At 37.4% G+C, this 27,836-nt stretch overlaps 2 protein-coding genes and 1 long non-coding RNA gene across 4 annotated transcripts in view; 1 reads left to right on the plus strand and 2 right to left on the minus strand.

Annotated features, from left to right (window-relative positions):
* LOC138026213 (sec1 family domain-containing protein 1-like) overlaps positions 1–10,782 on the minus strand; it is a 28,565-nt gene extending 17,783 nt beyond the window's left edge. Inside the window, exons 1-11 of the mRNA XM_068873446.1 lie at positions 10,698–10,782; positions 10,426–10,496; positions 8,722–8,810; positions 7,985–8,075; positions 4,184–4,306; positions 4,002–4,089; positions 2,656–2,745; positions 2,427–2,482; positions 2,239–2,321; positions 1,543–1,642; positions 507–655 (exon numbers count right to left, since the gene is read on the minus strand). Coding sequence (XP_068729547.1) covers positions 507–655; positions 1,543–1,642; positions 2,239–2,321; positions 2,427–2,482; positions 2,656–2,745; positions 4,002–4,089; positions 4,184–4,306; positions 7,985–8,075; positions 8,722–8,810; positions 10,426–10,496; positions 10,698–10,728 — 971 coding nt within the window. The 5' untranslated portion in view covers positions 10,729–10,782. The remainder of the gene's footprint in view (positions 1–506; positions 656–1,542; positions 1,643–2,238; positions 2,322–2,426; positions 2,483–2,655; positions 2,746–4,001; positions 4,090–4,183; positions 4,307–7,984; positions 8,076–8,721; positions 8,811–10,425; positions 10,497–10,697) is intronic.
* A 171-nt stretch (positions 10,783–10,953) lies between these two features.
* LOC138026215 (uncharacterized) lies at positions 10,954–14,932 on the minus strand. The gene is made up of 3 exons (XR_011127237.1): positions 14,894–14,932; positions 11,615–11,650; positions 10,954–11,074 (listed from the first exon to the last, which is right to left on the minus strand). It is a non-coding gene; the product is annotated as an uncharacterized lncRNA (long non-coding RNA).
* Positions 13,927–26,974, plus strand: LOC138026214 (WD repeat-containing protein 20-like). 2 transcript variants are annotated; one of them, XM_068873447.1, is made up of 4 exons: positions 13,927–14,277; positions 19,654–19,836; positions 20,658–21,756; positions 26,026–26,974. In XM_068873447.1, exons 1-4 carry the CDS (start codon positions 14,029–14,031, stop codon positions 26,127–26,129), a joined length of 1,635 nt encoding a protein of 544 aa, XP_068729548.1. In that variant the 5' UTR covers positions 13,927–14,028; the 3' UTR covers positions 26,130–26,974. The 2 variants fall into 2 exon arrangements, with proteins under 2 accessions (XP_068729548.1, XP_068729549.1); XM_068873448.1 differs by having other exon boundaries at positions 13,928–14,277; positions 20,658–21,764.
* The last annotated feature ends 862 nt before the right edge of the window (positions 26,975–27,836 follow it).

Consider the following 27,836-nt stretch of genomic DNA (forward strand, 5'->3'; position numbering starts at 1 on the left):
TGTTTGTCCCTCCAAAATTTTGCATAAGCATTGTTTCTGGAAACAATTCTTATGGTGTTTTTATGTTGGCTAATTTCATAACAGTCACATACTTTGAAATACATTTGAGAGTCCTCTTAACCCAATGACCTCTGGGAGTGAGACTTTCATTCTAAAGGCATCTGCATCGTTTCCTGAATGTTTCCTTGGTGCGCAAACAAAGAAACATTTGCAGAGGAAGCAACATGTTTCTGAACAAATTAAAAAACATTTTAGCTTTCCAGGAAGCAAATTTTGCTTCTGCAACAAAATAATGTTTCCTGGGGCCACAAACAGGGAAATACTTGCTTCCGCAAATTTGTTTCCTCGTTTGTGGGCGTCTTAAAGCCACACAATTTTACTCGTCTCAACTAGGGGCATCCTAGGACACCTGAGGGGTCAGTGGGTCTAGTTACAAGAATCAGATGATTTGTTCCAAAGGGAGAGTAGCATATCGAGAAAATGATCAAGAAACTTCCTACACACACCTTCCCTTATGTGACCCCCAAAACTTGTCGGTAACACTGAGGTCGTATGATTTGACCTTAACTTGCTTGGGGTGCCTGTGGTGTGGGTCAGTGTGGTCTTCATTACTTGATGTTGATTCCTTCACAACGACTCTATTCAGATGTAAATCCTGCACAAATAAAAATACATGTATTTTTTCTTAAAAGCTACTGAAAGCACTTCTTACTCCAGGCCGCATTCTGAGAGGATGTTTCTATTCATTCTCACTCTGAAGCTTTTAGTGGGATCGCTGTATCCCATGGCCAGTGGTCAGAGGCATTGTGTGTGAGTTGCTGACTCATCCCCAGTTGTCTCTAATACGCACAAATGACGAAGGAAACAGCTGGGGTGAGTCAGTGTGAGCTGTATGAAAAAGTGGCTAACCTTTGAAAAAAATACTCAGATTGCTGTGTTATCAAGGGAGAATTATTGTGGTTTATTTTTTTTAATCTAATCCGTTTTTTTAACCACTGCAACTGTTCGGTGTTCCTCTTGTGTCATTCAATAAATACTACTGGTAATTATTTTTTAAACTTTGTTAGGTTTTAACATTGATTTTCTGAACAGACCCTTTGCAATTGGCAGAGCATTAGTACTTGGACAACATTCAGACTTAGAGGAAGTTGTTATTATATCCCTAAATCAATCATTCTCCAGAAAACCATTTACAAAAAGGGTATCTTAATACTCAACCTCTAGCCCTGTCCTGTGACTTGTATACAGGCTTTTCATGGTAAGTTGACCCTGTGCAAAATTCTGAAATCTCAATAGCTGATGGGAATGGGCAAATGGCCTTTAATTAACACAATACTATAACACAGGGTCTTCCCTCTACTTCAAGACAACCATGCAGAACTTTGTCATTCTTAGTTGGAGAGAAATCAAATGCATCTGACCTTTTGCTGTTGTTAATTTGGTTGTTATGATTGTTAGTTCAAAAACACAGTGTCTGTTCAATGCACACCACTCAGTTTGAATACCAAAAGATTTAGAAACTTCAGTCACTTTTCAGCTTACCAAAACGTCATGCACTAAGGCCTGGTACGTCCATGTGTGATGCAATGGTGTGCACAAGTCCATGTCACGATCCAAGATTACTAATACTGGCCTCTGAAAACTTAAGGAATAGAAAAAGATTGAACAAAATTAGTCAAAATTGAATGGTTTTCAGTTTATCTTGTAATTTCTTCTTAAATTATTCATGTTCAACCTCATCATTACAGTGATCATGACTTTGAATATCAAGAAGAGCATTAAACAAATCTACAGAGTGACTTTTAAACCTCTACATTTTCCCTGTATTATCATCTACTTGGCCTGGAAGTTTTATTCGTTTTCATGGAACAGCTTAGGTAAACCCAATCATCACAGAGGTCTCCCCCATTGACAAGTAAAATCGTCTGGCATTAGAGTAAAATGATAAATCTTTAAGTGTCAGTTGACATTTATGGCAGTAAAAGGGTTAAGTCAGTCCCCAACAAAATAATATTTCAACCTCATCAATCCTGAGATTAAATAAAGCTTCATTAAATAAAGCTTCATTCTTCTTCATTCATTCGCTATTTGCAAGCCAGCCCAATTATGAGATAACTTAAACTGTTTCCTGTAAATAAAATTAATAAAACTTGACTTGAAAACTTGACAAATATTAAAAACAGAAACTCAAAACTGTCAACTGTTATATGATAAAACCATAACAATTATTTCACAAACCTGAACTGTCCAGATGGCATATCTGTTGTAAACAAACTGTTTCTAGAATCTCTTAAGTTTTCCCGCAGCTTTTTATCAAGGGCCTATACATAACAGATGAAACATTTCTAAGTTTCATTAAGATCCCACAACAAGGGAAACTATTGGCTGTAGGATTTAAAACAAGAAATAAGATCAATAATAGTTACCTCTGCAACCCTTTCTGCAGCATTACCCCTTGGACATCTAATAATTGGCACAGTACCTATAAAAATAAATTCAATAAGCCAATAATAAATTTCTCATGGTTCTTCTCCTTTTGGTTCAACACAACACACAGGATATTAAAACAATCTTAAGACAACACAATAGCAATGCATTATATTTATCTTACTCTAAGGTTATCACGTAAAAGAAAACAAAATACTAAGAATGGACCTAATGAAACTAGAACACTGAAGAGGCTATCCACTATAACATCTCGCAGCATTTCAATGTCAGTATCCTTAGTATCAGATCTGTTGAGCGCTGAAAAAAAAAAAAAAACATTTGAATGCAGAGAAATCCCATGAACCCTTGAAAGTACAGTTATGATGATGATGACAATGATGATAACAACAATAATATTAAACTAAAGACGCTTGATGATGATGATGATGATGATGTGAAGTTGAAATGCACTTAACAACATTTTTATGGTTCATTACTAGACAACTTCGTATATCACAAATGGCAGCCAAGCACTTCACAATGTGTGTCAATCATGTGTATGATCAATAAGATCAATAATAAGAGAAAAACCAACACTTCATTGCCCTCATGACATGGAAATTTAGAAAGTGACACCATTAAAGGCCCATGTTCACCCAGTCAAAAGACATTGCGCACTTGTGTTGCTGTTTTGAAATGGTTCCAATGTTTTGATTGGGTATGCGCCGGTGATTTCACATTTTCCATCTGTGCAAAATTCAACGCGGCATGCAGTGTCTTATGAATGAACACGGGCTTTTAATTCTGAAGTTGTTATTTCAAAACCCCACATGCTGAACTCATAAACGGCTAGAGCAAAGTATAATAAGCAAGAGGCTACAGGTAGACTGTAGCCTACACTTTGTTCGAAGGAATTTTAGCTGATTTCCTTTAAAATTCACAATATTGGAGTGATTTTTTAATGTTACAATATCTTGTTCAATTCCATAATCCGAAGTTCAAAGTCCAAAGTCCACATTCTGTGACCCAACCATATGGTTAAGTGCGATCATAGAATATGTGTTCACATTTAAAACTGCTGTTAACGGCATTGGCTCCAATCAAAACCAGTAAACAAATGCTTTATGTACAACTTTCTACGATGGTATCTAAAAATAGTTTTTCTTAACAATACCGGTAGAATTAGAAAATTATGTTATTAGCCCGGTAAGGTTTTTTACCAAGTCATACAATGACCAGATATTGCATTGCCTGCAATGAAAACACAAAAACTTGTTTCTGGTCAGACAAACAATTCTGTAACACATATTCCCTAGGCAATCTGTCGCGTAGTGCACCAGTGGATTTAGTGGTCATCGCAATTGCGTCTGAATGAGGGGATACCGCCTTTGAATCCTACTTGGGCTGCCTTCCATGAGGCAAAGAAATCTTAAGCATGCACAGCCACAGAATGACCCCCCCCCCCCCCCCGGCCCCCTTGCAAAAAAAAAAAGATAATAAAAAGTCTAAAGTCCAAAAATTGGAGTTGAATTCTATACATCATGAACGAAGTAATAAAACATACTGTTGCTCACCATAGTATGATATTGAATCTCTGTCCTGATTTCTCACAGTAAACATTTCATCTTCCAAAGAAATGTAATTTAAATACTGATCAAACACCTGAGGTGTAAAGAAATATAAGTAATACATTTATATCCCTCAAAGATAAACAAATTAATAAAAAGTAGAATGTGTGGCAAAAACTGACATGTACCTTGGTAATTTGTGTCACACTGTTTGACTGAAGTGCTGCAGTAGCAAGATCTTCTAATCGATGTCTTGAAATTGCAGAAATAAAATTCAAGTAATATGACTCATATAGTTGGTTTTTACAGTCCTAGAATTGAAATGAAACAAAAGCTGGTTAAGACAAAAGACCAATTGAGAAAAGACTTTTCTTAACTTTTACTCAAATTTCCAAGTAAAGACTTGGGAATTGGACAAGCAGGAAATATAACAGAACATAATAATAAAAATGATAATAATAATAATAATAATAATAATAATAATAATAATAATAAAAATAATAATAATAAGAAGAAGAAGAAGAAGAAGAATAAGAATAAGAATAATAATAAGAATAATAATAAGAATAATAATATGATTATTATTATTATTATTATTATTATTATTATTATTATTATTATAAGAGAACATGAAAGTTGGTCGTGCTTCTTCCTTAGAGAATTTTTCACTTCATTTGAGGAGATTTAACATGGCAGTTTTGTTCTCTTTTAACTTCAATGGCAAAGACTGTGAAGTGCTCTTTTACTGTAATTGCATGTAGCTTGGAAGAAACTGCCCATATTGATTGCAAACTTGAATCAAATAGGCATAGATTATCTGGAGTACTTTATTTAGCATGAAGAATGTTAATCAATGTAAGTTCTTATTAATGAGACTTGCTGGGTTTGTGAAATCAATCCAAAATGACCAGGTTACAATGATAAACATTTTTAAATAAAATCAACATATGTACATGTATTGAACTCAATAGTGGACAAAAAATCCAGACAAAAAAAATAAACAATTAAAACGTTAAGGAAAAGGAGACTTGCTGGGTTTGTGGAATCAATCCAAAATGACCAGGTTACAATGATAAACATTTTAAAATTAAATCAACATACATGTATTGAACTCAATGACGGACAAAAAATCCAGGCAAATAAACTACACAATTAAAACATTAAGGAAAATTAAAAACCACTTTGAAGATTGCAGAGAGTTTTCAATTCAGGCTACTAGCTGTTATCTTTGTACCTACCAACAGATACCGGTACATGTACCTAGCTTCTAAGCCTCTGGAATTCATTGCTATGATGTTCCAGCCCTGGATTACCTAACACTCCCTGCCTTTCTACCCACAACGGACAAGTTACCTGTCATCTGACCCCACGGAAGTCTACAAAAAACTGCTCAGGCTAAGTCCTTTCAAAGCTTGTGGTCCTGACGCAATTCCAAATCGAATTCTGAAGCTATTCGCGTCCAAGCTTTCTGAGCCCGTGACCACTATCTTTAACCGGTGGTTGTCGTCTGGTGACTTCCCCTTGGCATGGAGAGATGCCCATACATGTATATCACCAATACCAAAGGCGTCACTAATCGCCTGTGATAATGACCTGCGACCAGTAGCTCTAACTGCATGCCTTTCAAAGGTATTAATTTTGAGGATTTTGCTGTCCAGTGGATCGTGGAGGACATCCAGGAGCACATTGATCCAAATCAGTTTGGTTTTCTCAAAGGCGTGTCAACCACCTTTTGTTTCCTTGATATGCTGCATAACTGGCTATTAGCTCTTGAATCACCTGGTATGTACACCTGTACCTGAGAGTGTGCCTTTTAGATTTCTCTAAAGCGTTTGACCATATTGACCATAATATTCTGGTATGCAAGCTATAGAAAATGGGCACTAGACCAATTATGGTCACCTGGATTTGCAGCTTTCTATCACAGAGTTGACAAGCTGTAAAGCTTGATGGGCTCCTTTCCAAATGGGCCCTGGTACATGCCAGGGTCCCACAAGGGACCAAGCTTGGTCCAGTTCTCTTTCTGGTTATGGTTGAGGACTTAGCTTGTAGATCGAGTTACTGAAAGTATGTCGATGACATTACTATTTCCGAGGTAGTTTCCCATGGTTCTCCATCAACTATACAAGACCTAAGCCCGAAGAAGTGCAAAGAAATGTGCATCTCCTTCCTTGCTAAAGATCTCGCCATACTCCAGCTCACCATCAATGATATGTATCTTGAAAAGGTGATCGTGCACAAAGTGCTTGGTATCACGCTTTGTGACAACTTAAAATGGTGCCAAAACACCAAGGAGATTGTGGAAAAGACCAGTAAACATCTACACCTGTTAGGTTTCCAGAGTGTAACAATCATTTTTTACTTTCAATGTTTCTGGGATTCCTTTGCTGAACAGAATGACTAGCGTACTACTATTAACTATTTTCACATTGGAATCTCCGCCGTTCTTATCCTTCATAGGGAATGCGGCTTGACATGCCTACCAGTCACTTAAAGGGCACAGTTATCGCATCGTAGCTGCCTTCACAGCGGCTTCTGCAGGCTTGGCAGACTGGTTAATTAAGGCTGTAGGCCGATGGCCATCGGATTGCTACCAGCCGTATACGCACACCTTGCAATGTTTTAGTGTCAGCCGCGCTCCGTATGGCTGTCGTTTCGTTACCGGAGTCTTTCGTTCACGCTTGGGGGATACATGCTTCACACGTATCAGTGTTTTTTCATGCTATGCCATTTTACGCTCTCTATCTGCCTTTGTTCTTGTCCGATTCAGCACGTGCTGGCGGAGTCGGTTCGTAGTGCTGGGGAGATAACGAGACTTGAGCTATTTTTACCGCCTACACTCTTTCCATTATAGCATGATGCTGGCCGGAGGTTTAGCTCGTAGCGCCGTGGAGAGTTAGGCTTGTACCGTATTTACCCGTGTATAAGTCGACCTTTTATGGTCTCAAAAGAAGCTCCAAAAATCACCCTCCACTTATACATGGGTCAAAGATTTCGAGCCAAGTTCCAGCTAAATAATTTATTCAAAATTAACATCATAATGTGGTCTTTGGGCATAACGAACGCAGTGGACAAAAGACTTCAAAATGAATGTAAAAGCAATTCCAGTTGAAATGAAAAAGGATTTGTTTTACTTTAAATGTTGAAGATACTCACAAGCACAAATATGAAATAGACACTGGAAAAGGCGGAAAGCTCTAAAAAACATTCATGTTTCTTCAAATAAAACGCGATCCTTCAACGGCTTAGTAACCTGGCGCAATACCTCGTGTTTGCGTGCAAGCATGATCGTCACTCCTGTTGCCTGAAAATGCTGGTTGGTAATGATTGTTTTTTATTCTTTACACAAACCTGGATAATTTAATTTATGCTTTTTCAAACTTTGTATTGTTTGGTTTACGAGTTTTGTTTTGTTTGCCATGTGAGAAATTATAAGTCAAGTACCAATAAACCTTGCACATTTCACACCGTTTTTGAAGCTATTTTCAAAGATTGACTCCTGCTTCTGTGATGTTGTGCTTATCCTCTAAAGCCCTTTATCCTTGAACAACGAAATAGGTTAGTTTGAGGTTTACATGTTCGATTTTCTGAGAACTTTTTCGAAATTCAAGGACAAAATGCCCGCACATACAACAACCGCTGAACCACAAAACTATTAAGTGCTTGAGGCCCTTAATTTTTTGTGAATCCACAGTTCCAGGAATCGAAGAATGCAAGATTAGAAACTGTGACATTAATAATATTTTAAGTTTTTCCTCAATGGTTTTTTCTTTTAATAAACATGTAATATATTTTATAACTTTTTAAAAATTTTCTGAGAAAGTAATTAATGTAAACATGTTGTTATTTACTCTTGTACAAAAACATGTATTGAATAAACCATTATTATTATTATTATTATTATTATTATTATTATTATTACTATTATTATTATTATTATTATTATCCAAGACCACTGCCATCAAGCAAGACTAAGGACGAAAACCAACCTGGCAAATTCTTTTAACATTCTCTTCCGTTGGGAGGACAAAATAGACTGCAGGAACTTCAGGAATAGCATCTCTGTCAGAATGTAGCAGGCTGACAAATTGGTGCAGAGATATACATAAATATTAGAATATGTTAGATCATTGATTACATGTTTACAAAATATAAAATTATATTTTCAATGGAGGGATATGTTCACATTAATTTAAACATAATATATATTTATTATTGTATTGTATTGTGTTATGATATGCTGTTATGTTATAGGCCACTTCGGAAAACACCATAATACTCTTTTCTTTGTTCTCCCAAATTTAGAATAACCATTGTTTTTGTTTTCTCTTGGGACCCTTGTAAGTCCCAAGAGAAACTGGAAACAATGCTTAACATGCAAGATTTGGGGGGACAAAGAGTATTATGGTGTTTTCCGAAGTGGCCTATACGTGTAATACAATACAATACAAAACACCAGCAACACACTCATATAATATTAATATTTTTGTTCTTACAAAATTTTCATGTCGTTTGCGATCGATATGAAATAGACAAAAGACAACATAGAATCCATTTGTAAATCCTGTAAAAAGCACTTGACAGTCAACAGTAATAAAGTCTATTACTCCAGGCTAAGATAATGTTCCACAGAAAACCTTAGGCTCAGCACTAAGCATATATGTACAGCTGCAATTCACACTGAAGAAAAAAATCAATGAACTGTCAAGTTGTGAAGTTGACTCACAGATGCAGAGTGATTCCCATCTCTCTAAGTTCCTTGACATTAAGTAATGGGGAGATGATATCCTGACCATATCTGTCGTACACAAGGACCTAAACAAAAAAAAAAAGATCACCACAAAGTAAAGAAGCTACATGTACTGGTCTGTACACAAAGTAAAGTTGAGCCAACCAAGAAAAAAGTGGTGGTAGATTCAACCCTTGCTATGCAGGAAAACTGACTTATTTATCACCCTAACATTAGTTGAGCCAACCAAGAAAAACGTGCCGCTAGATTCAACCCTTGCTACTGCAGACAAACTGGCTTATTTATCACCCTAAACGTTAGTTGAGCCAACCAAGAAAAAAGTGCCGAGAGATTCAACTCTTGCAACTGCAGACAAACTGGCTTATTTATCACCCTAAACGTTAATTTTAGGAGTGCCAGATTACATAATAAAACAATGCTGCTTAAATCACTTATGTCCAGAAAGTCTGAGCGTGACTGCTACTTATTTTCCCCAATATGGCAAGTGTAAAGATTAGCAGTACTTTTAGCTTAGGGTAAATACAGCTGTTTATCCTTCTTCGAGGAGAAGCATTTGGCGGAAACTTTATGACTTTCATTGTCTGTATTGCGAGACAAGAGTGATGTTGAAGTGGAGTAGAATCGCATTAGGGGGCACTTTGCAATGCTTATTGCAATCCGTGTGCATGTAATTACTTGAATTTCAGGACGCACATGTATCTGGCTTAAATCAAAGTTTAATCGATGGAAATGAGTTTCAGTCATTGTGACAGCTCTTGTATGACAGTCCTTTTGTGACACACCTGGATTATCAATTTTTAGCTGCCATTTGAGACATCAGACTTTGAAAACCACAGAGTAAATTACTTGAACTCTTAGCATTTTTGTGGTCAGAAAGTCATTATATTGTAATTAAATTTTTTTCATAGAAGCTAACTTCCTCGTGTCACTAAACATTCTGTCATAGTCCTACGTCAATTATTTGAAACAGCTGATGATATATCTGGGTCAGTACACAGTTATTACAACTGCTCTTGGGATTGGCTCAGAAAACAATGGACCAAAACAAACAACCAATCAACGATGGACCTAACCCTAAAATAAAAATCTGTGTCCTAAAGGGATCCAATGAAATTAGAGATCGTAAAGAGCTGTGTCCTATCTTGGGATATATCTTGGCGAACTGACAGAGAACAGAAATCAATGAGAGGCCATTAGATCTGATCTGTTAACAAGATAATGTGGACATCAACCTTTGGTCAGAAGTTAGTTATGGGATTGAAAAAGCATTTACAATAACCTTGATTTGAAAAGATCAGCCCTTAATTGTAAGTGACATTCTTTCACTACTACAACAGCAATCTTGGAAGTCTCTCACTCTACCTTTGAAGTACAAAGGATGTCCACCATGTTATACGATTGGTAAAATCATACACTGCCATAGTTTACATGACAGGTGACAGCAAAAATTCCTGGACTAACTCGCTCTAATGATCACCTTCATGGGTAATGTCATTACACCAAAGTTAGGAGACCAGGTGGACCCCAAGATCATTATCACAAGGCTTATTAAATATACTGTAATATGGTGCAAAGATTACATCTATCGATCTCAAAGAGCCCAGAGGGAAAATGTGACCCGTTGTTAAGTAATTATCACATACTTCAGCTTGACATCATTTAGACAGAGGTTGTTCTTACCTTCCACACTGGTTCAACAGCAGTCGATTTCGTTATCGGCTGGTTTAAGTTAAGCATGCGTTTCAATGAATCTGAAATTGAATTTCCAAAATGTAAATTTTTTACTCTTCCGTGCAACTGTGGATCGGTCAAGATGAACGGGAATTTAACTCATAGAATGCACCATTCACAATCATAATAGCATTTCAAAATATAAAAAAATAGGTCGTATCATTAACTTGTTTGCATAACAGATCACGCCAAAAAAGGATGAAAATAGCATATGCTTTTACCGATTTGTCTGGCTCGTATGCTGGCCGCCATCTTGGATTCTCCACTTACTCATGCGCAGTGCGAATGCTGACGTGTCGGCTGTTTTTCCTCGAACCAGGGGTACCAGGGAGGGAACAAAGGCCGCGGCATCTAACGACACAAAGCTTGCCCAGGAGCAACACAAACTTCCTGTGCTTTACTATCTCGCTTCCAGCAGACTGGTAAGGTTTCCGTGAACAAGCTGAAAAGTCTCATTAAAAAAAACAGCGACGCTGATGAGGCCCAGCAAGGCTGAAACAGCTGTCCATGGCTGCTAATTGACCGGGTGAAATGGTTGTGCGCATGCATGTGTTGGCCATACCGGGTTGGTGTTAGGGTGTGTCACCTTGCTTTTTCACTAAAAAAGACAGAAAATCAATTGCAAGAGTCTACGAGAGCATGAGGATTTTTACAAAATAATAACTACACTTTTCGTAGAATTGTGTCCTAGATTGATATTCCTGTAAATGTCTTCTGAAGCAGATATTTTCTGAGACATCTGTCATCACCCACGCAAATCGATCGTCAATGATAGGGGCAAAGTACTTAAAGTTAATGAGGACAATCAATGTCGCTAAAAAGTCAAAAGGAAGCCTTATGTTTCTCCATTTCTTTTATATTTGAACTATGTTAAGATAGCTAAAAGACAAAAGAATGTACAGCTATCCAACATACCAATAAATAAAAATGCGCGGTCATTTTGAAAAAGATGCTCCATGCCTAGCATTTTTCGCGAACGCTTTCGCATGCAATTATGGAGATTAGCTTTGTCAAAATTAGGTAAGATAGAGGTTTTTCCTTTTTACAGAGTTGCCCACTGAAGAAAATATACCCAAAAAGAGGAAAACTGTAAACGATTACTTGTTGAATCCAGGAAATGCCTTGATAAAAGTGTTACCTTTTTTCATAAATAACTCTTCTTCTTCTAAAATACCTGAAAAGGAATAAAAGCAAGGTGACACACGCTAATACCAACCCGGTGTGGCCAACACATCACGCATGCGCACAACCATTTCACCCGATAAATTAGCAGCCATGGACAGCTGTTTCGGCCTTTTGGGCCTCATCAGCATGACGTAGCTAATTTACCAGGCGGGTGTATTTAGCACCTCCTTTAGGTGGCAGCTTCACAGTTTTGGTCACTAATTGTACAAATTTGTGACGTTCTCGTTGACGTCGCCGTTGTCGTTGCTAAAGCTCCCTATTGTCTCTTTTTAGAACGGCTACTGCTAGACTTTTGGCGGGAAAAACTGGGCGGCATTGTGTCCCTTGCAAAGCACGATCCATGATTTTGAATTAAGCACGAGCAGTCCCTCGTTCCGTTACTTGATTGCAGACCAATCAGAAGCGTTGTGGTCACCAGGCCCAATCTGATTGACCTTAATTGGGCAGGCCCGTATTCTAAAATTAGATAATACAGCACCAAGACCAAATGAGAAAGGTTGACACTTCTTGGTTATAGGCTTCTAAAATCATGCATTAAAAGAAGGAAATCGTAACGTATAGCATATTTATAGGAAAGACGTTTGAGACCCTTTGAAGAAATGAAATACTTAGAGAACAGCGTGTGAATAAAAAGAGGCAAAATTCATTAATCGCACCACTGCTCTTTTCTGGAGCATCAACAGTTTTTCCGTATAAGATTTAGCTTCCTGGCCTCAGGCAACAAGATCATAAAATAGATATGGGTGAATGAGTAACCTATATTTGTTAAGTGATATCGAAAAAAGAGATAAAATGCCTTAATCTAGAGATTATGCATGTGGCCTTGCTTGATTATGCATGTGGTCTTACTTGATGCGATATGGTTAATATTAAAGCATTTTTTTATGCAAGGGTCAGTTGAACAAAGTAGAAGTGCCGGATCTTGGGAGAAATAACCAGAAAATAATTTATAGACTGAAAACAAAATGATTAAAGGTACTTTATTTAAATGTCTAGTCGTTCTAGCGCTGGAGCACTAAGTAAGGACACTGCAAACTGAAATCAAGAAATTGATGCAAAGCAAATCAAATAGAGGGAAAAGCCGGAGTACCCGCAGAAAACCTCTCGGTGCAGAGAAGAGAACCAACAAACTCAACCCACATATGACGCCAAGTCTGCATGGGAATCGAACCCAGGCCACATTGTTGGGAGGTGAGTGCTTTCACCACTACGCCATTAGGCACGCAAAGCGTGTAAGGAGATTAGTAAAGCGGCACTTGCTTTTCACAAATGTGTTCCAGAATCAGTTTTCTATGTGGCTTGCGTTTTAAGATTTTCTGGTCTGCTCCAAGAGGTTTTCGCCGTTTCCCTATTCTCATAAACAAACAGCAATAATTTGGTTTGCAGTCTCGCTCATTAACAGTGCGCTTGCGCCTGTGCTGCTGACTGGCTTCTGCCGTATGAGCGATTTTCCCAGACGGTAACTGCACATACTTGCATTTGTCACATGATGGCATTCATACCACATGGAAACCCTATGGTGGGAATAAATATTTTTTTCTCTATCTCTGTGAGGTCTGGACCATGTTTTTGGACTGAATCTGGATAATGTTATACACGGGGTAAATGTCTATACAGTATTAAAACTGCTTATCCGCTTGAGCAGTCAGCCTTTTCCGTTCCGTGTTCATATTAGAAACAAGAAACCAGATCCAATTGAGAGTGGACCGATGAAACTTGATATTCAGCATGTTCAGGTTGTTTCGAAATTGAAGACTCAGGTCAACCCGGGAGGTCAAACACGCAAGGTTAAAATAGAATAACAGAATTTTATTCCGGAATTCTCTCTTCTATTCGAGTGCTTATCCTTTTTTATTCGAAGTACTGACCGAGAAAACTAAGGCCTCTATGAAAGAGATGAAGTTTGCGCAGTGGTAATGGGGGCTCAAGGAAATTCAAAGAGAAGACCACAAAAGAATGACAATATCCCAAATTCTATATCAGCGCACAATGGAGAATTTTAAGTTTTTCTTTGTGTTTCAAAACCGCTACTTATAGTTCGTGGTAGGTGCCGAGGAAGATCAACGAACTTAGCCCGAGTGAAGAAATCTCCTACTTCCGGCTTGTTTGCCTTAGCAAAAGGTCTTTTTGCGCGTGCGACAACGGAAATGGAGAATGTTTACATACAGCCTACGCAGAAACGGATCAATGACGAAAACGTTTGTAAAGCTTCAAAACGAAAATGTTTACAAAGGAGACATTACGAAGGGATGTAACATTCGTTTTGCAATTCGACGAGGTCAGCTTGTTGGAGCGCATCAGAAAGACGCATGCGTACTGAGAAGATCCATGAGTCGCGATTATCGTCACAGTATGTCTGCGTTCTAAATGATGGCCTCTGGAAGAGGACATACAAGTCAGGAAATCAAGCAGCACTTCGCTACAAAAGAGGGCTGTTACAGACTGCTGGATCTCTCTGTTTATTCACGACCTAATAAAGTCCCTTACAATGTTCAGCAATGCCACCCGGTCCGAGTTTCGTTTGTGACAGTCAAGGATCAAGGTGGCTGCAACGATCGAATCGCCTTCAATGTCGGGAGAGAGTTGTACTTTTACATTTACAAAGGCGTACGGAAGGTAAGTTAAACTCATTGGCCTCTCTAGGAACGTGTGTGGTAAATTAGAGCGAGGCTTGTGTGTGTAGCATTTCCGTTAAATTGTGCATGTTAAGTCAAGGTAATAAGTTATAACATTGACGTTTCCCTTCAGCTAAGAATTCGTGATCATAATTAAGTTGTAAATTTCTCATGTTAAAGTTGAGTTAAGTTTTGTGAATCGGCAGTCCGTTTTTACCAAATCTAGCTATCTCAGCTGACTTAAGAAACTACTGTCTGGGAAAATATTATTCTCGAATACTAGTTTTATTAACTAGGGTCTCGTCTTGGAACTTTGCAATTCAAAACGCTGCATGTAGCAACGGCATTCTTGATTGTGACTTCTCTTGCGGTTGCTGTAAAAATAAAACTTGTGTTCTCAATGCATTTGCTAATCTTGGACCCTCCGGTTGATATCGTTTATGATTTGTTCATAAAAATATAAAAAAGGGCCCAGAAGATCCCGTTAGCTTTGCCTCCGAACACGAAAATAATTTTCCAGAGCTTCCGTTTAAAAGAACTGGTAGTGAAAGCTTGAATTTAAGCTTATTAACAACATAAAATTCGGTAATATTATTTATATCTTGACATCAATATACCTGATGGATTTTCGCTCTGCTTGTGAACAGTCAAATTTCTTTCACTTTCTTGACAACTGAGTTAAGAATTCTCTAAATGTTTATATAATAATACGTCAGCCAGCGAAGTGTTTATTTTTTAAACACCAAAACTGCTACAGAACCAATTTGCATGCACAAACTTGAATTCATTTGACGTGAGTTCAATTATAGACTTCAGATAAGCTGTCCTATCATTGTTATTGTTGTTTCCAGCATATATTTATTTCTAACAAAAAATTACAATATACCCACTGTGATAATATTATGTTGCATACTTAGCTTTTTTCTGTAGCATTTCCCAGTCCATTCTCTAAATGTGTTACTCTTGTTTTACAACTAAATCAGGCCTTCTGTTAGAGTTTGTTTATATTTGAAATATTGTTATTGGACATATAACCATAGATTGCCTTTAAAGTTCACCTAAACTTAAATATTTTTCGTTCTAGTGTAAATCTCCCCATCCAAAGCAAACATATGTCACCATTATTACCCAGAATGTTCCTTTTTCTGTGCCATATATCCATATAAACTTTGCAGAACTAGCAGTACATGTAATTTGGATCCACAACTGTGATGTGAGAGGCATGGATCTATTCTTGATTTTACTTCACAAATATTGCTTTGCATTCCTGTTTTCAAAGAAATTTTGCATTTCAAAGCAGTTTGTGACATGAAATCAAGAATAGACCCGTGCCTCTCACATCATGGTCGTGGGTCCAAATTACTGCTAATTTTGATAACTGCGTGTCTTGCCAGGAAGATATAAACTGAAATTTTGAGTTAAGAAATTGGTAAAACATTGACCGAATGCAAAAATGGCCGTCAGCAAATTATTCTTTAGTCTTTGTGTTAATTACATGTAGTCTAACTAGCCTCGTTTTACAGCCCAAATGCTTTCAATTTTAAGTGTGTGAACGAGGCTAGTTAGGCTAATTAACACAAAGACAAAAGAATAATTTGTTGGCAGCCATTTTTGCATTCGGTCAATGTTTGCTGGGTAAAAGTTAAGAGTCCGATCCCACCAACGCGTCGGCCAACACGTCGTCCAACGCATCGGCCGACTGTTGGTCGACTGTCGGCCCTTTAATCTTATAACGTATAAGATGCGTCGGTGGTGCGTTGGTGCTTTTTCAAACTGAATGGAAATTTCTTCGATGGAAAACTTGCACTTCGATATGAAAATAAGAAATTTTCTTTTGACCGCCATCTTGTATTTCCTGTGCTAGTGAAACAATGTTTTGGCCTAGCACTTTCTTATCGCGGGTTGCTCGGCTGGCAAACATCATTTTAACATGAGTATGGCATTGTTGGTTTTTTTTTTTTTACCTGATGCAAACCTCTGAGCAGACATAATGTGTTTAGCAGACAATGTGAGAGAAAAAAAGAAAGAATACAAATCTTTTTGGGACTACATGTAGCTCCTCAGAGACTTGGGCTAGTAAGATAAAATTACAGCTTACCCAAAGGGCAATGATGCTTGGAATTTCGTCTCACCCTGTATTGTAGACGAGAAAAATTTGAGTTTAGATGCACTTTAAGTTCAGGGACAATCCTGATTCTCTCGTGCTGATTTAAGTTGGATAAATGCATCTAACAACCTACATCTTAATCATGGTTGTCCTTTTCAGTGGCAAAAACCATTTAGTAATGACGTTTCATTAGAAGCTGACTTTTGTAGATAACCATCACCTCTTTTTGGATCACTCAACCCTCTAGTTTGAGTTGAATTTTACACAAAAGCACATGTACAAAATTTAATGTACTGCTTTCGGGAGTTTTTGTGGCAACCTCTGCAATCACTGTTGAGGAGCCATCCAAGACAGTGAAGTCCACTGTAATTTTTAGGGAGAAATTTGTTTTCATTCAAAGGGACATGTACCTTTATCATAATTTCAAAACCTTCACTTCCTTTCAGATGTCTTGCCGTTCATAATTTATGTAAAAATGGCTTTTGCTAACACAGCTTTGATTACCGTATCCATGGAATATTATCAACAGAATGTTTCATTGGCTCCCATTTTAACCCTAAGTCATTCAAAAAGCTTGGCTTGCCCATTTGAAATAAAATTTCAGCCAGATGAAACGTTTTGTGTAATTGTATAAAAAGTAATAATAATTATTGTATAGAGATAAATGATTTTGCTTAGCAATGAGGAAAATCAAAATATAATATTATGTTATTCACTGGGCAGGAGGTCTGTATAGGATAAAAACTGTGCCTTCAGTCTCAAGTTCAGGTACTCCAGACGTTGGGCACAGTTTTTCCCTTTATGGACCAACCAAGGTTGGTAAATAATGTCCTGTTTATATTTTTTTCCTAAAAAGGTGTACTGGCTGGGAACCATTGCTTAAGGCTGGCCTGCGATGCTTATTATCAAAATGAGAAATATCAGGCAATGCTGCAATGATCGGTTGATTTTCTTCACAATATTTATTAATTTGTAAAGCAACACTGTTTACTTTTAAAAACATTTCAAAGGCTTCAAAAAATCAATTTTTGGTCCTAACGCCATCTCATGACACAAGCTCTCACAACCAGGGCTATGATCGATTCCGCCTGGGTTGGCAGGCAACATAGAAAAATTCTGCTCATACTTGCATGTATTTCTGTTTAGTATCTGAGGGTGTGTTGAGAAGGAATAATTATTATTAATATTAAAGTGATGATAATTTTTATCAGTTCTCATTACTTTTAAATGGTGCTTAGAGTTGTCACATGAAGAAACCATTCCATAGGATTTAAATTGAAACATGGTTCTCAATGTTTTCCCCCAAAGCATCTAGGCTTACACGCACATTGTAAACAGGTACAATGTAGATTACACGGTTATGGGTGATGATACTTGATAGTAATGGATGTGACACATTGCACTGCTTTGATTGATTGTACGAATTAAAAGAAAACTATTGATTGTTTATGATAGTTGCAGTTGATGTATTTACGTACCTGCAATTTAACTTACCATAGTTAATTATGAAGGGCAAGTATAACTTGTTAGTGGTGATGTTGTACTGGTGTTACGACAGCCCTTTTTTGCGTCGTATTAGCTGCACTGTACCAGCGCTTTGTTGTATTTGTGTCCCTCAGACACAAACTTTCCTTAATATACAATGTAGTCAGTGGCTTTGCTCAATAACATATCTTTTCCTTAGCAATGGTCAGCAGTCATCTTATCCATCTCTCCATAGGTACAATGTACTTCATGTATCGCTTACTATAGTGTATTAAAATTAATTGTATTATACCCACGCATATCCATGTATATCACTGTGTACCCCTAAATACCTTGGTATACCCCAAACTACCCATGTATGCTCATGTACACCCATTTATACCCATGCGTAACCATATATACACTTGTAATAAAGGGGTATACAATGTACATGGGTATAAAGGGGTATGCATGGATATTACGGGTGTGTAAATACCTTATAATATAATTTTAATGCATTATAATAAGGTATACGTAAAGTACTTACCCATCTCCTTCAACCTTTTACAAGTACATCTTCCACCAAATCTGGAGATCACTAGCCTAAGAGTCACTAAACTTCTGTACAAAAGAAGTTCATTTTATCGGGTGGTTGAAAGTCAAACTTGAATACAAAACAGCACAACAAACAGGAAGCAAAATAGTAAGATGTGTTTAACAAAACAATAAAGCTCTTAAAACTAATGAGGATCTTATTTGACCTTACACACTGTGTGTGGCCTTCTTTGACTGATTGACTGATGGCTGCAGTCATCTGCACTTTCGATTCTTATGTTATCTTTCGGTTTAGAACTGAAAAAACTTTGAAGAATCACTTGTAACAAAAGGGCAAATCTGTCTTTGAACCCCTGGAAATATTTTGCAACTCGTGACCATCATTTTCCAACATAAAGACCATTGGAGGAAAGAGGCTTTGAGACAATACCCAGAAGAATCATGCTTAATTTATTATGGTGGGACAGGTCATTTAGCAAACCTCTGGTTATTGTGTTTGTTATTATTCCAATTAATTTTCAGCTTGTTTTTGAGTTTTTACCATTTACATGTAATCCAAATTGCTCTGTCTTGAACTCGCTGTAAGTAATTGTTGTAGGCTTTGTAAGATTTACTCAACCTTCATCAGTTTGAATGGCAGTGAGTCGTTACATGTAGTTGTCACACAAGTTAAGTGCAATTGATCATGTGACAGAAGTATCGCCTCAGATGTTTGGAAGTTCCAACCCCTCATCCCTTTTGATGGATAGGTGTTCATTTTTGGATCTGTGATCTTCCTTTTGGTAGTATTATCATAATATAACCTTCACATTGCTTTGATTCAGAGCAATATCATATACATGGTAGATGAATTTCTGGACTGGTGCTCTTTCATCCTAAGCTCGTACTTGAGGCCTTAGCTGTTTCCCCCCACACAATCGTGATCTCAGGCCTCACATTTAACAAAGTAGATGACACATTGCTGTAACAGAGTTTAGTCTGGGTCATATCATTGACCCCCAAGATAGACTTTACTCTGTCTAACGCCAGGAGATTTTACTTGTCAGTGGGAGGCATCCTTGGGGGTTTGAGGTGTTAATAGGGTAATATGGGAAAGTTGGTGCCTGAGAGTGTTGGACAGCTTTTGGTAAAGATTGACTATACACTGTACATGTGCCATCATCATCATCGTCCTTTTTACAAGAATTAGAAGACTTTCACTTTATTTCAAAAACTTGCAACCTTGTTTTTTTTCCCATTGCTTGATTGCAGGCTGCAGACCTCACAAAGCCTTTAGATAAACGAATGTACAAGGGAACCATCCCCACATGCCATGATTTTAACCTGTTGACACGGTCATCTGAAAGCTTGGAACTTTTAATTGGATTCTCAGCTGGTCAAGTCCAGTTGCTTGATCCTGTGAAACACGAAGTGAACAAGCTGTTTAACGAAGAGGTACTGTAGTTTTGTAATCTATCCTTTGGACTTTTGCAAAAGATTGAAGTAGCTTTTAGTTGCAAAATTGGGCACATTGAGGATTTACGTAAAAAGAATAAAACCATATTATGACCACCTTTGAAGTGAGGTGAACTTTACTACAGGAAAACTTCTGCTAATTAGTGTGATTAATAATATTGAAATAAAATGTATATTTGAAGTTGGGGTTATAGATGGATCTTCTGTCAATAACCTATACTTGAATATACATTTCTTTCATTCATCAGTCCTTTCACGGGAACACAGGAACCCAACAAATTGACCTGCTCCCAACGGAGCGTCTTCAGAGCTCAGTTGGTAAAGCATTGCACGGGCACCGCAGAGGTCATGGGTTCAAATCACGTCGAAGCTGTCTGGAGTTTTCACTCCAGGTGTCTATACGAGACAATTTCTTAAAATGTCCAGATAAATGCATAATAACAACTATCTTTAGGGTAATAATGTTGTTGTTAAGTAAGTTCCAAAGTCAATAATTATTTACAACGATATATGTTTTTCCTTCACTGTTGTATCATTTTCTCATAAAAGATCAGGAGACTATTAAGCAAGCAAACAGAGACACTTCCAATTTGTTGCTTTGGAAGAATTTTTGTTTGTAGTGACAGGGTACGTTGGTTTTACCTGTCATTGAGCAATTATACCCCAGTTCCAGGAGGTGACTAGCTTTTTGCACAGTTACCTATAATAAATTCACTATGCATATACATGTAATGCTTAAATACCATATCAGCATAGTACATTATTGTATTTTAATTTTTGAATTTTTGTTACTCTTCCAGAGACTTGTGGACAAGACTAAAGTCATGTGCCTCAAGTGGATTCCAGGATCTGAAAATCTGTTTCTGGTTGCTCATGAAAGTGGAAACATGTTTGTTTATAACAAAGAACATCCGGCAGGAATTGGACCTCCTCAGTATGCATTAATGAAACAAGGACCCGGCTACTCAATTCATAGTGGGAAATCAAAGACAACTCGAAACCCTGTTTGTAAATGGACCATTGGCGAAGGCTCTGTAAACGAGTTTGCTTTCTCTCCAGACTGTAAGCATATTGCTACGGCAAATCAAGATGGCTTTCTACGTATATTTGACTTTGATATGCAAACATTATGTGGTGTCATGAAAAGTTATTTTGGGGGCTTGAAATGTGTTTGTTGGAGCCCAGATGGTAAGTATATTGTAACTGGTGGTGAGGACGACCTTGTTACTGTTTGGTCTTTCCTTGAGAGGAGAGTAATTGCACGTGGCATTGGGCATCATTCGTGGGTTCAAGTTGTTGCTTTTGATCCTTACACCACTAATATTAGTGGCAGAGGCCGTGTTGACGACAGCGATGAGGAAGAGATTGAACAAAACGGTATTGCACCTTCACAACGCGCTAGTTCTGTTACACCAGAGGACAAAAATGTAACGTCTTACAGATTTGGATCTGTAGAGCAGGACACACACTTCATGCTTTGGGACTTGGGAGAAGATGTGCTCAGACCTCAGAGACCCCGTGGCAGGAGTGTGCGAGCAACAATCACTCTTTCAAACTCGCACATAACTTCAGGTCATGCCCTTTCAAATGGACCAATCACACTGGAAACAAATCACAGCGGAGGTGGTAATGCTGTGGCACCTTGTCCCCTGGGATCATTCGATGCACCAAAGAATTTAACACAAGTACATTCATTAACAAAATCCATGGAAACGTTAGTTAATACAGGGAATGTTACTCCAGGAACAGTTTTGTGTCCCCGAATGGAGGATGTGTGTATTCTAGAACCCTTAGTTGCCAAAAAAGTGGCAAATGAGAGATTAACAGCATTAGCATTCCGAGAAGACTGCATTGTCATGGCTTGTCATGAAGGTTTCATCCGTACTTGGGCTCGACCAGGTAAAGTGGTAAGTGTGGCAAAGAGAGAAAGGTATTACAGGGGTACTAAAAAAAATGCAAAAATGCAAAATCTTTGCCAAGAATGCAACAAAACCTCTGTACAATTTAATGGGACTAATAGAAAATTGATTTAGAAATGGAAATAATTATTCAACATGACTGTATGAGATACATGTACTGACTTGTCAGAGTGGCAATGAATTAAAAAATACAGTACCGCTCAGAATTAACCTAACATGGAACGCGTTCGCGAAAGCGATCAGAACGAAACTTGAACGAGAAATGAAACAGCAACAGAACGGATATGGAACGTGGGCAGAACCGATATGGAACAAACAAGTTCTCTTTAACCTGTTCTCTAGAACACGTTCTCATCTGCAGGAACGCGTTCTAAAGAACATCCCTGCTTAGCGAGATTTACGTGTACTTTGTGAAGTCCACATTTGTTAGCATTAGGCGCGTGTCGCTTGACACCCGGCCTGGTTAAAAAAGGGATTGGTGTTCAAGGCCGCTAAATTAAGCGCTTGATTTTAAGACTACAGTTGGGAAACTGTAATAATCTGAAAACGGAGATGGGAAGTACATTTCATGTGCATTTAGCTGGTAAAGAGAAAGCTTCAAAATATCTTTCTGTTTTCAATTAAGAACAAAACAAAAAAACCTGCACTTCAAATCAGCAAGAAAAACAGTTGCAGTGAACGGGATTGAGATGTTAGTGTGAATATTTTCTTTTTCTCAATATGGCCAAAGAGGCTTGAAAATTTACGTACACATTAGTTGGATAATACCGTTCATCCACAGACAATGAGTACTTTTAGATTTGTAGAACCAGAACTAGCGTTACGCGACTAGTTTTTGCACTAAATTTTTAACCATCACGCCAAAAATAAATTTATTGTTTGATCTGTGGTTTGGTTCGTTCGGTTTGAATCATTTGTAAAACACTGGGTTTCCTTCACTTTAATCGTTCCTTTAAGATATTTCTTTTGTACATAACCGAAAATACACGTTAAAATTCCACTAGCCGTGAAATGCGTGCAAACAAAACAACTGGCTCGTTCTTCTTCACTAAACAAGTTTGGTTGCCTAGCACGTGACAATGTTTACTCAATACGTGACTAATTCTCTCACGCAAAGTACAAACTTTAAACCCTCGAAACCTTTTCAAAAACACTTTAAACCTTTCTTTTTTACCATTCTTTCAAACGATAGCTGCCGCGAAGCAAACGAACGATAGAAAGGTTAAAGCGATACAAACGATAGAAACGAAATTAAAAGTGCGATGTTTCGGATCAAAGTGTAACACGTCCAACGAAAAATTTTCCGTATTATTCCAGATAAATACTTTGTAACAAAGAAATAACAGATAAACTTTGGGTATTGTCGGTAAGCGTTTGACAACCAATACCGTGCGCAAGGCCAAATTTATACGTAAGTCGTCTTTTGTCCTTGTTTGCTCACTTTTTGTATACAATCAAATATTAAATTTTTGCACAATTGAAAAAGAAATCTTATTGATCACTGCAATAATTTTTTTGATATCTCTAGCGCAAAAACCTCATTTTAGGAAAAGACTAACTGCTTGATGAAGTTACAATCGCATCTTCATCTTGCAGTGAATGTTACCGGTTTTTGTGAACGCGTTCTTTTTCTTGTAAATGCGTTACATGGAACGCATCCAATGAAACCACAAGAGAACAGAGCTGGAACGGATTCGGAACGGGTATAGAACGGATATAGAAGGGATAAGAGAACGGAAATTGAACGAATATGTAACACGTTCCGTTCAGCGTTCCCTGTTAGGTTAATTCTGAGCGGTACTGTATTGTTCATCCCTTGATGAAAAAGAAAGTTTTATTTTACGACACTTTACAAGAATGAGAAACCTAACCTAACCAGTCTCTCAACTGTAGAGCCATTCTTTGTGTCCATGCATACTATCTGTAGAGGCTTTTTAACCTGGTCTGTGAAGGCTTAACTCAGTATACATATCAAGCCAACTAGTCTGAAACAAAAATGGTTGAATCTCAGCCGAGCACCTTGAGTGCTTTCCATTTGGAAGAAAAAAAACATGTAATTTTACACCACATGGATTTAAAAAAAAACTATCCACAATAAAAGGGAGCGGAAAAAGTATTCATCACTTGTCAGAAAGCAGTGAAACATTTTGGAACAGCTCTGTATTCTACCGACAGAGGATGTATCTGTCATGAATCAAATCCCACCCTTTTTTTGTTTTTAGCAGTACAAAAAGGTCAACGTTAAAAATACATGTAATGGACAAGTATCTTAAAAAATTACTACGAAAATAACCGATCTGTAGAGTGGGCCCAAATTATCGAGTCACTGCCCCGCCCACTTTTGTTAAACATTTTGATGAAATTCCCACAAAGAAACCTGTGTTGGAGTCTCTCCCTTTTCCAATAATGTCTAGTCTGTATAATCTTCATTCTCAAGTATTCTTCGAAAGCTTTTGCACGATTGTAACAGCCTTCCATATGCGCTCAGTTCTGCAGTTACCTCTTAAGAATTTGAGTTATTTACAAGTGAAAGTGAGTGGGGCAGAGACACATAAATTCCCACCCATTCCACAGATCGGTGGTTTTCGTAGTAGAAGAGTGTTAACTATACAGTAATATTATTGCTAACAGAGATTACCAAGCACAAGGTACCGGTATAATGTCAATACTGAAGAACTAAAAGTTGGCAAAATTGCTAATTCTTGGTGGAAGACCCGTGGGTGAGAGCCTTTTTCAGACGATTTTACTCGTCATTGGGGGAAGTTCAGAGTCAGTGGGTTAAATCAAGGTTTAATGTACTCACCTTGGCAGGTGGTTGTTGTGGTTAAAAAAAATTAATCTATTTTTGGCGAGAAAGCGGTGTTGGTTTAAGGTTTTTCTGTTGTTAATATTATTTTATTTAAACATTTTAAAGAGAAAAACAAAACAAAATTTACTCAATGTTTCTCTGTCATCTCAATCATCATTTTCTATTATGACAGAGGATTAGGTTTTCTTTACTTTAAAGTAATGTCTTGTCGATGTTTAAACCTTTTACCCATTCGCTCCTCAGGTGCCCCCAGAACACCCCCAGTTGACGAGTGTCTAATAGTCGTGGGTGGGTGGGTCGTGGGTCCTTAACCCTAACCCTAACCCTTTTTTTTTTTTATCAATGACTGGAAATTCTCGAAACAGACAAGACCTAAGACCTAAGACAAATTTGGACCGAGCACTGAGGCAGCTACGAGTATAATATATATCTTTTTTTACCTTCAAACAAACGCAACCCACCACCCACCACCCACCTACCCACGACTCACCCACCCACGCGATTTAGCCTCACCCCCAGTTGACAAGCAAAGCCAGTCTGGCATAAGACAGAGTAAAATCTGTAAAGTATCACTTCCAGGGGTCAGTAGCTTGAGGTGGCTGAACACAGTTTTTGATATGTTTCATTTACCATTTTCTCTAAAACCCTTGATCCTTTGGTAGCCAAAAATGGTTGGAAGCAAATTAACAACACAAACTTCTGGTTTTTGATAGTTAAGCTGACCTGTATGCCGTTGCCATGGCAACATGAACAACTATAATCATGCCTTTAAAATCGGTTTTGTTTATTCACAGAAAATCTGGTCATTAGATTTTCTTTATAATTTGCATGCAACAAGTTTGTAACAATGCTCACAAGTTAACAAATTTTAGTTATTATAATTTGACAGAGAGATCTTTAATTATCCCTTGTTGAAGGTTCACTGGAATATCTTGAATTTCCTGTGTTAAAGTTGTTTTTTCAATACTCCAGTTACTTATTTCTTAAAGTACATTCGTGCCAAATTTTTTTAAATTCTAACAAGTGGTTCTCAAGAAATAGGCGTATTTCCGAGAAAGCTATTCTACATTCAATCGCATTTTTTTAAACTTACTACGCATGAGCTGTATTTAGCTGGGTCCTTTCGATAACAAAGAACTATCTACGAATTGTGGATTTCTTTGTGTCATTACCCTTCTAACATACACTTCTCATAAAAGACTAAAACCATCAAAACGCTTTGTGGAAAAATAGTGCAGATAGCGGAAGCATTGAGAAAATAAAATGATTACTTTATGGAAGCCAATTTTTTTTTTTTTGGCAATCCTTGCGTGCATGCTGCATTGCGTTAGCAAGAGCGCACACGATAACTATGTTCGGCCACCAAGAGCTCTCAATTTTTATTTTGATAGTTTTTCAGAATAGTACATTGAATAGGTCATATGTTTGTTGTTTTGACAGGGTGTGCACCCAACAGGGACAGTAGTCTGAGTGACGATGATGATGTGGATGAAGAACAAAACTCAGATGATTTACGCATGTCATCACCTTCTTATGATTCCTGAAACTGGCCTGTTACAAAGTCTGATTAATTTTTCTTGGTTAGCACATGCACATTTCCTCAAATGTCCATGCGCTAACCAAACAAATAATGTTTTGTTTTCTTTTTCGCCCCAATTTATGGTAAATTTCTGTGTATTGTTTCTGCTGTTAATTGGCTTTTGGTTGATTTGGTGCTTTATGTGATACATGTTTTGTGGTGTTTTCAGTCTCTTTTAAAAGTAAACTTTGACTTGTTGCTTAGTGTTTTGTCTTGAAAGCCCAAAGTTGTAAAGGAATTGGTTCATGTCATTGTTTTTTTCCTGTCAGCCTTGTTTCCCCTTTATGTACAAATGAAATAAATACATGTATGAATGTGACATTTTAAACTTGACATTGGTTTTGTGGAGTAGTTTATATGTCTGTAGACCTCCTTGTTAGATTTGGATTGCAAAATAATTCTTATACTTGTAAATCCTTTCCTTTAGCGTGCTTTTGTAAAAAGAGAACATCTCTTTTTGTTTCTGGAAAATGGCAAATTCATCGCACAGTAACGTAGACTAAATATCTTTGAAGTTTATTATTGCATGGATAAATCCATACTCTTTCGCCAAGATTTCTATCTTCACATGAACTCATGTTGTGGTAGCATTGTATAGCATTGTGGGAGCACAGAAATATTTGATAAATGACCCAACATATATTATAGACTCAACATTTTCATCAAAGAATAATAATAATTCTCTTTTTATCAACATCCAATGTTTACTGAAGCCAGAGGAGCTCTGCACGTCAGCTAAAAGCAACTTCTGAATTGAATAGGAAATAGTTTATGTAATGTAATAAGAATAAAATGTTTTCTAAAAATGCACATTGTTTATGCTGTTGTGGTTTGGATTTTTCTCGCCTGGAATTGTGCCATACTGAAGTAACTCTCTGCCAGCTGAAGTACCGTATTTACTCGATTAAATGTGGCGTTAATTCAAAGGTAGCATTTATTTCAAAATCACATTTAAGTCACTGACAACAGTTACAGTAAAACAGAAATGTGTTTAGAATTCCAAGGAGAGGTTGGCCTTGTTATGCTGGCAAAATTTGCAGCCTTAACAACAGAACTGCACTTTGTGAAAATTCTGAAGAACGTGCTTGATCTTAAGAACATTGTCTTACAGGAAAATAAATTTCCAAGGCTGGTTTAGATTACCAAGATGTAATGTGTACTTGTTTCTTTCTTGCAATACTTGACTAAACGGCACATGCTTCTGATTGGATGTGACGTTTATTTGAGGATGGTGTTTATTGTACTTTTCCTTTCATCTGGGGTATTTAATTGAGGGCGGCATGTAATCAAGTAAATACAGTAAATTGAGCTTTTCACTATCGCAACAAAATCATGAGTATGGAAATGATCAAGTGAAAATGTGAAAAGCACAATCTTAAGGACAGTGCAAGGTCAGAAAACCTTGTCAAGACCAGTTCCCTCAATATTGAACATTGAGTTTGCATTCAATGCTTTGAATTTATTTGTGCTTAGACTCTTGCCCAATCAAGAGTATCTGAACGCAGAGGTTTTTCTCATGGTATTCTTGTTTTCCTCCTCTCAATGAAATAACTAACAGTAAGTTGATTAATTTGACCTGCCTTGAGTTGATTATTTGTACTCTTTAGTGGAGCACTCTCTTTGAGATATTAATTTTATCCTTGAGACATTAATTAATAAAATGAGTTAAGTT

This window comes from Montipora capricornis, chromosome 12, assembly GCF_036669925.1.
Source record: "Montipora capricornis isolate CH-2021 chromosome 12, ASM3666992v2, whole genome shotgun sequence".
NCBI classification, from domain to species: domain Eukaryota; kingdom Metazoa; phylum Cnidaria; class Anthozoa; order Scleractinia; family Acroporidae; genus Montipora; species Montipora capricornis.

Bases quoted from the DNA above. Each gene is read 5' to 3' on its own strand.
- LOC138026214 (XM_068873447.1), top strand. From the start codon at position 14,029: ATGATGGCCTCTGGAAGAGGACATACAAGTCAGGAAATCAAGCAGCAC. The intron at 14,278-19,653 runs GTAAGTTAAACT...GCTTGATTGCAG, and splicing joins TTTACAAAGGCGTACGGAAG to GCTGCAGACCTCACAAAGCC. The intron at 19,837-20,657 runs GTACTGTAGTTT...TTACTCTTCCAG, and splicing joins ACAAGCTGTTTAACGAAGAG to AGACTTGTGGACAAGACTAA.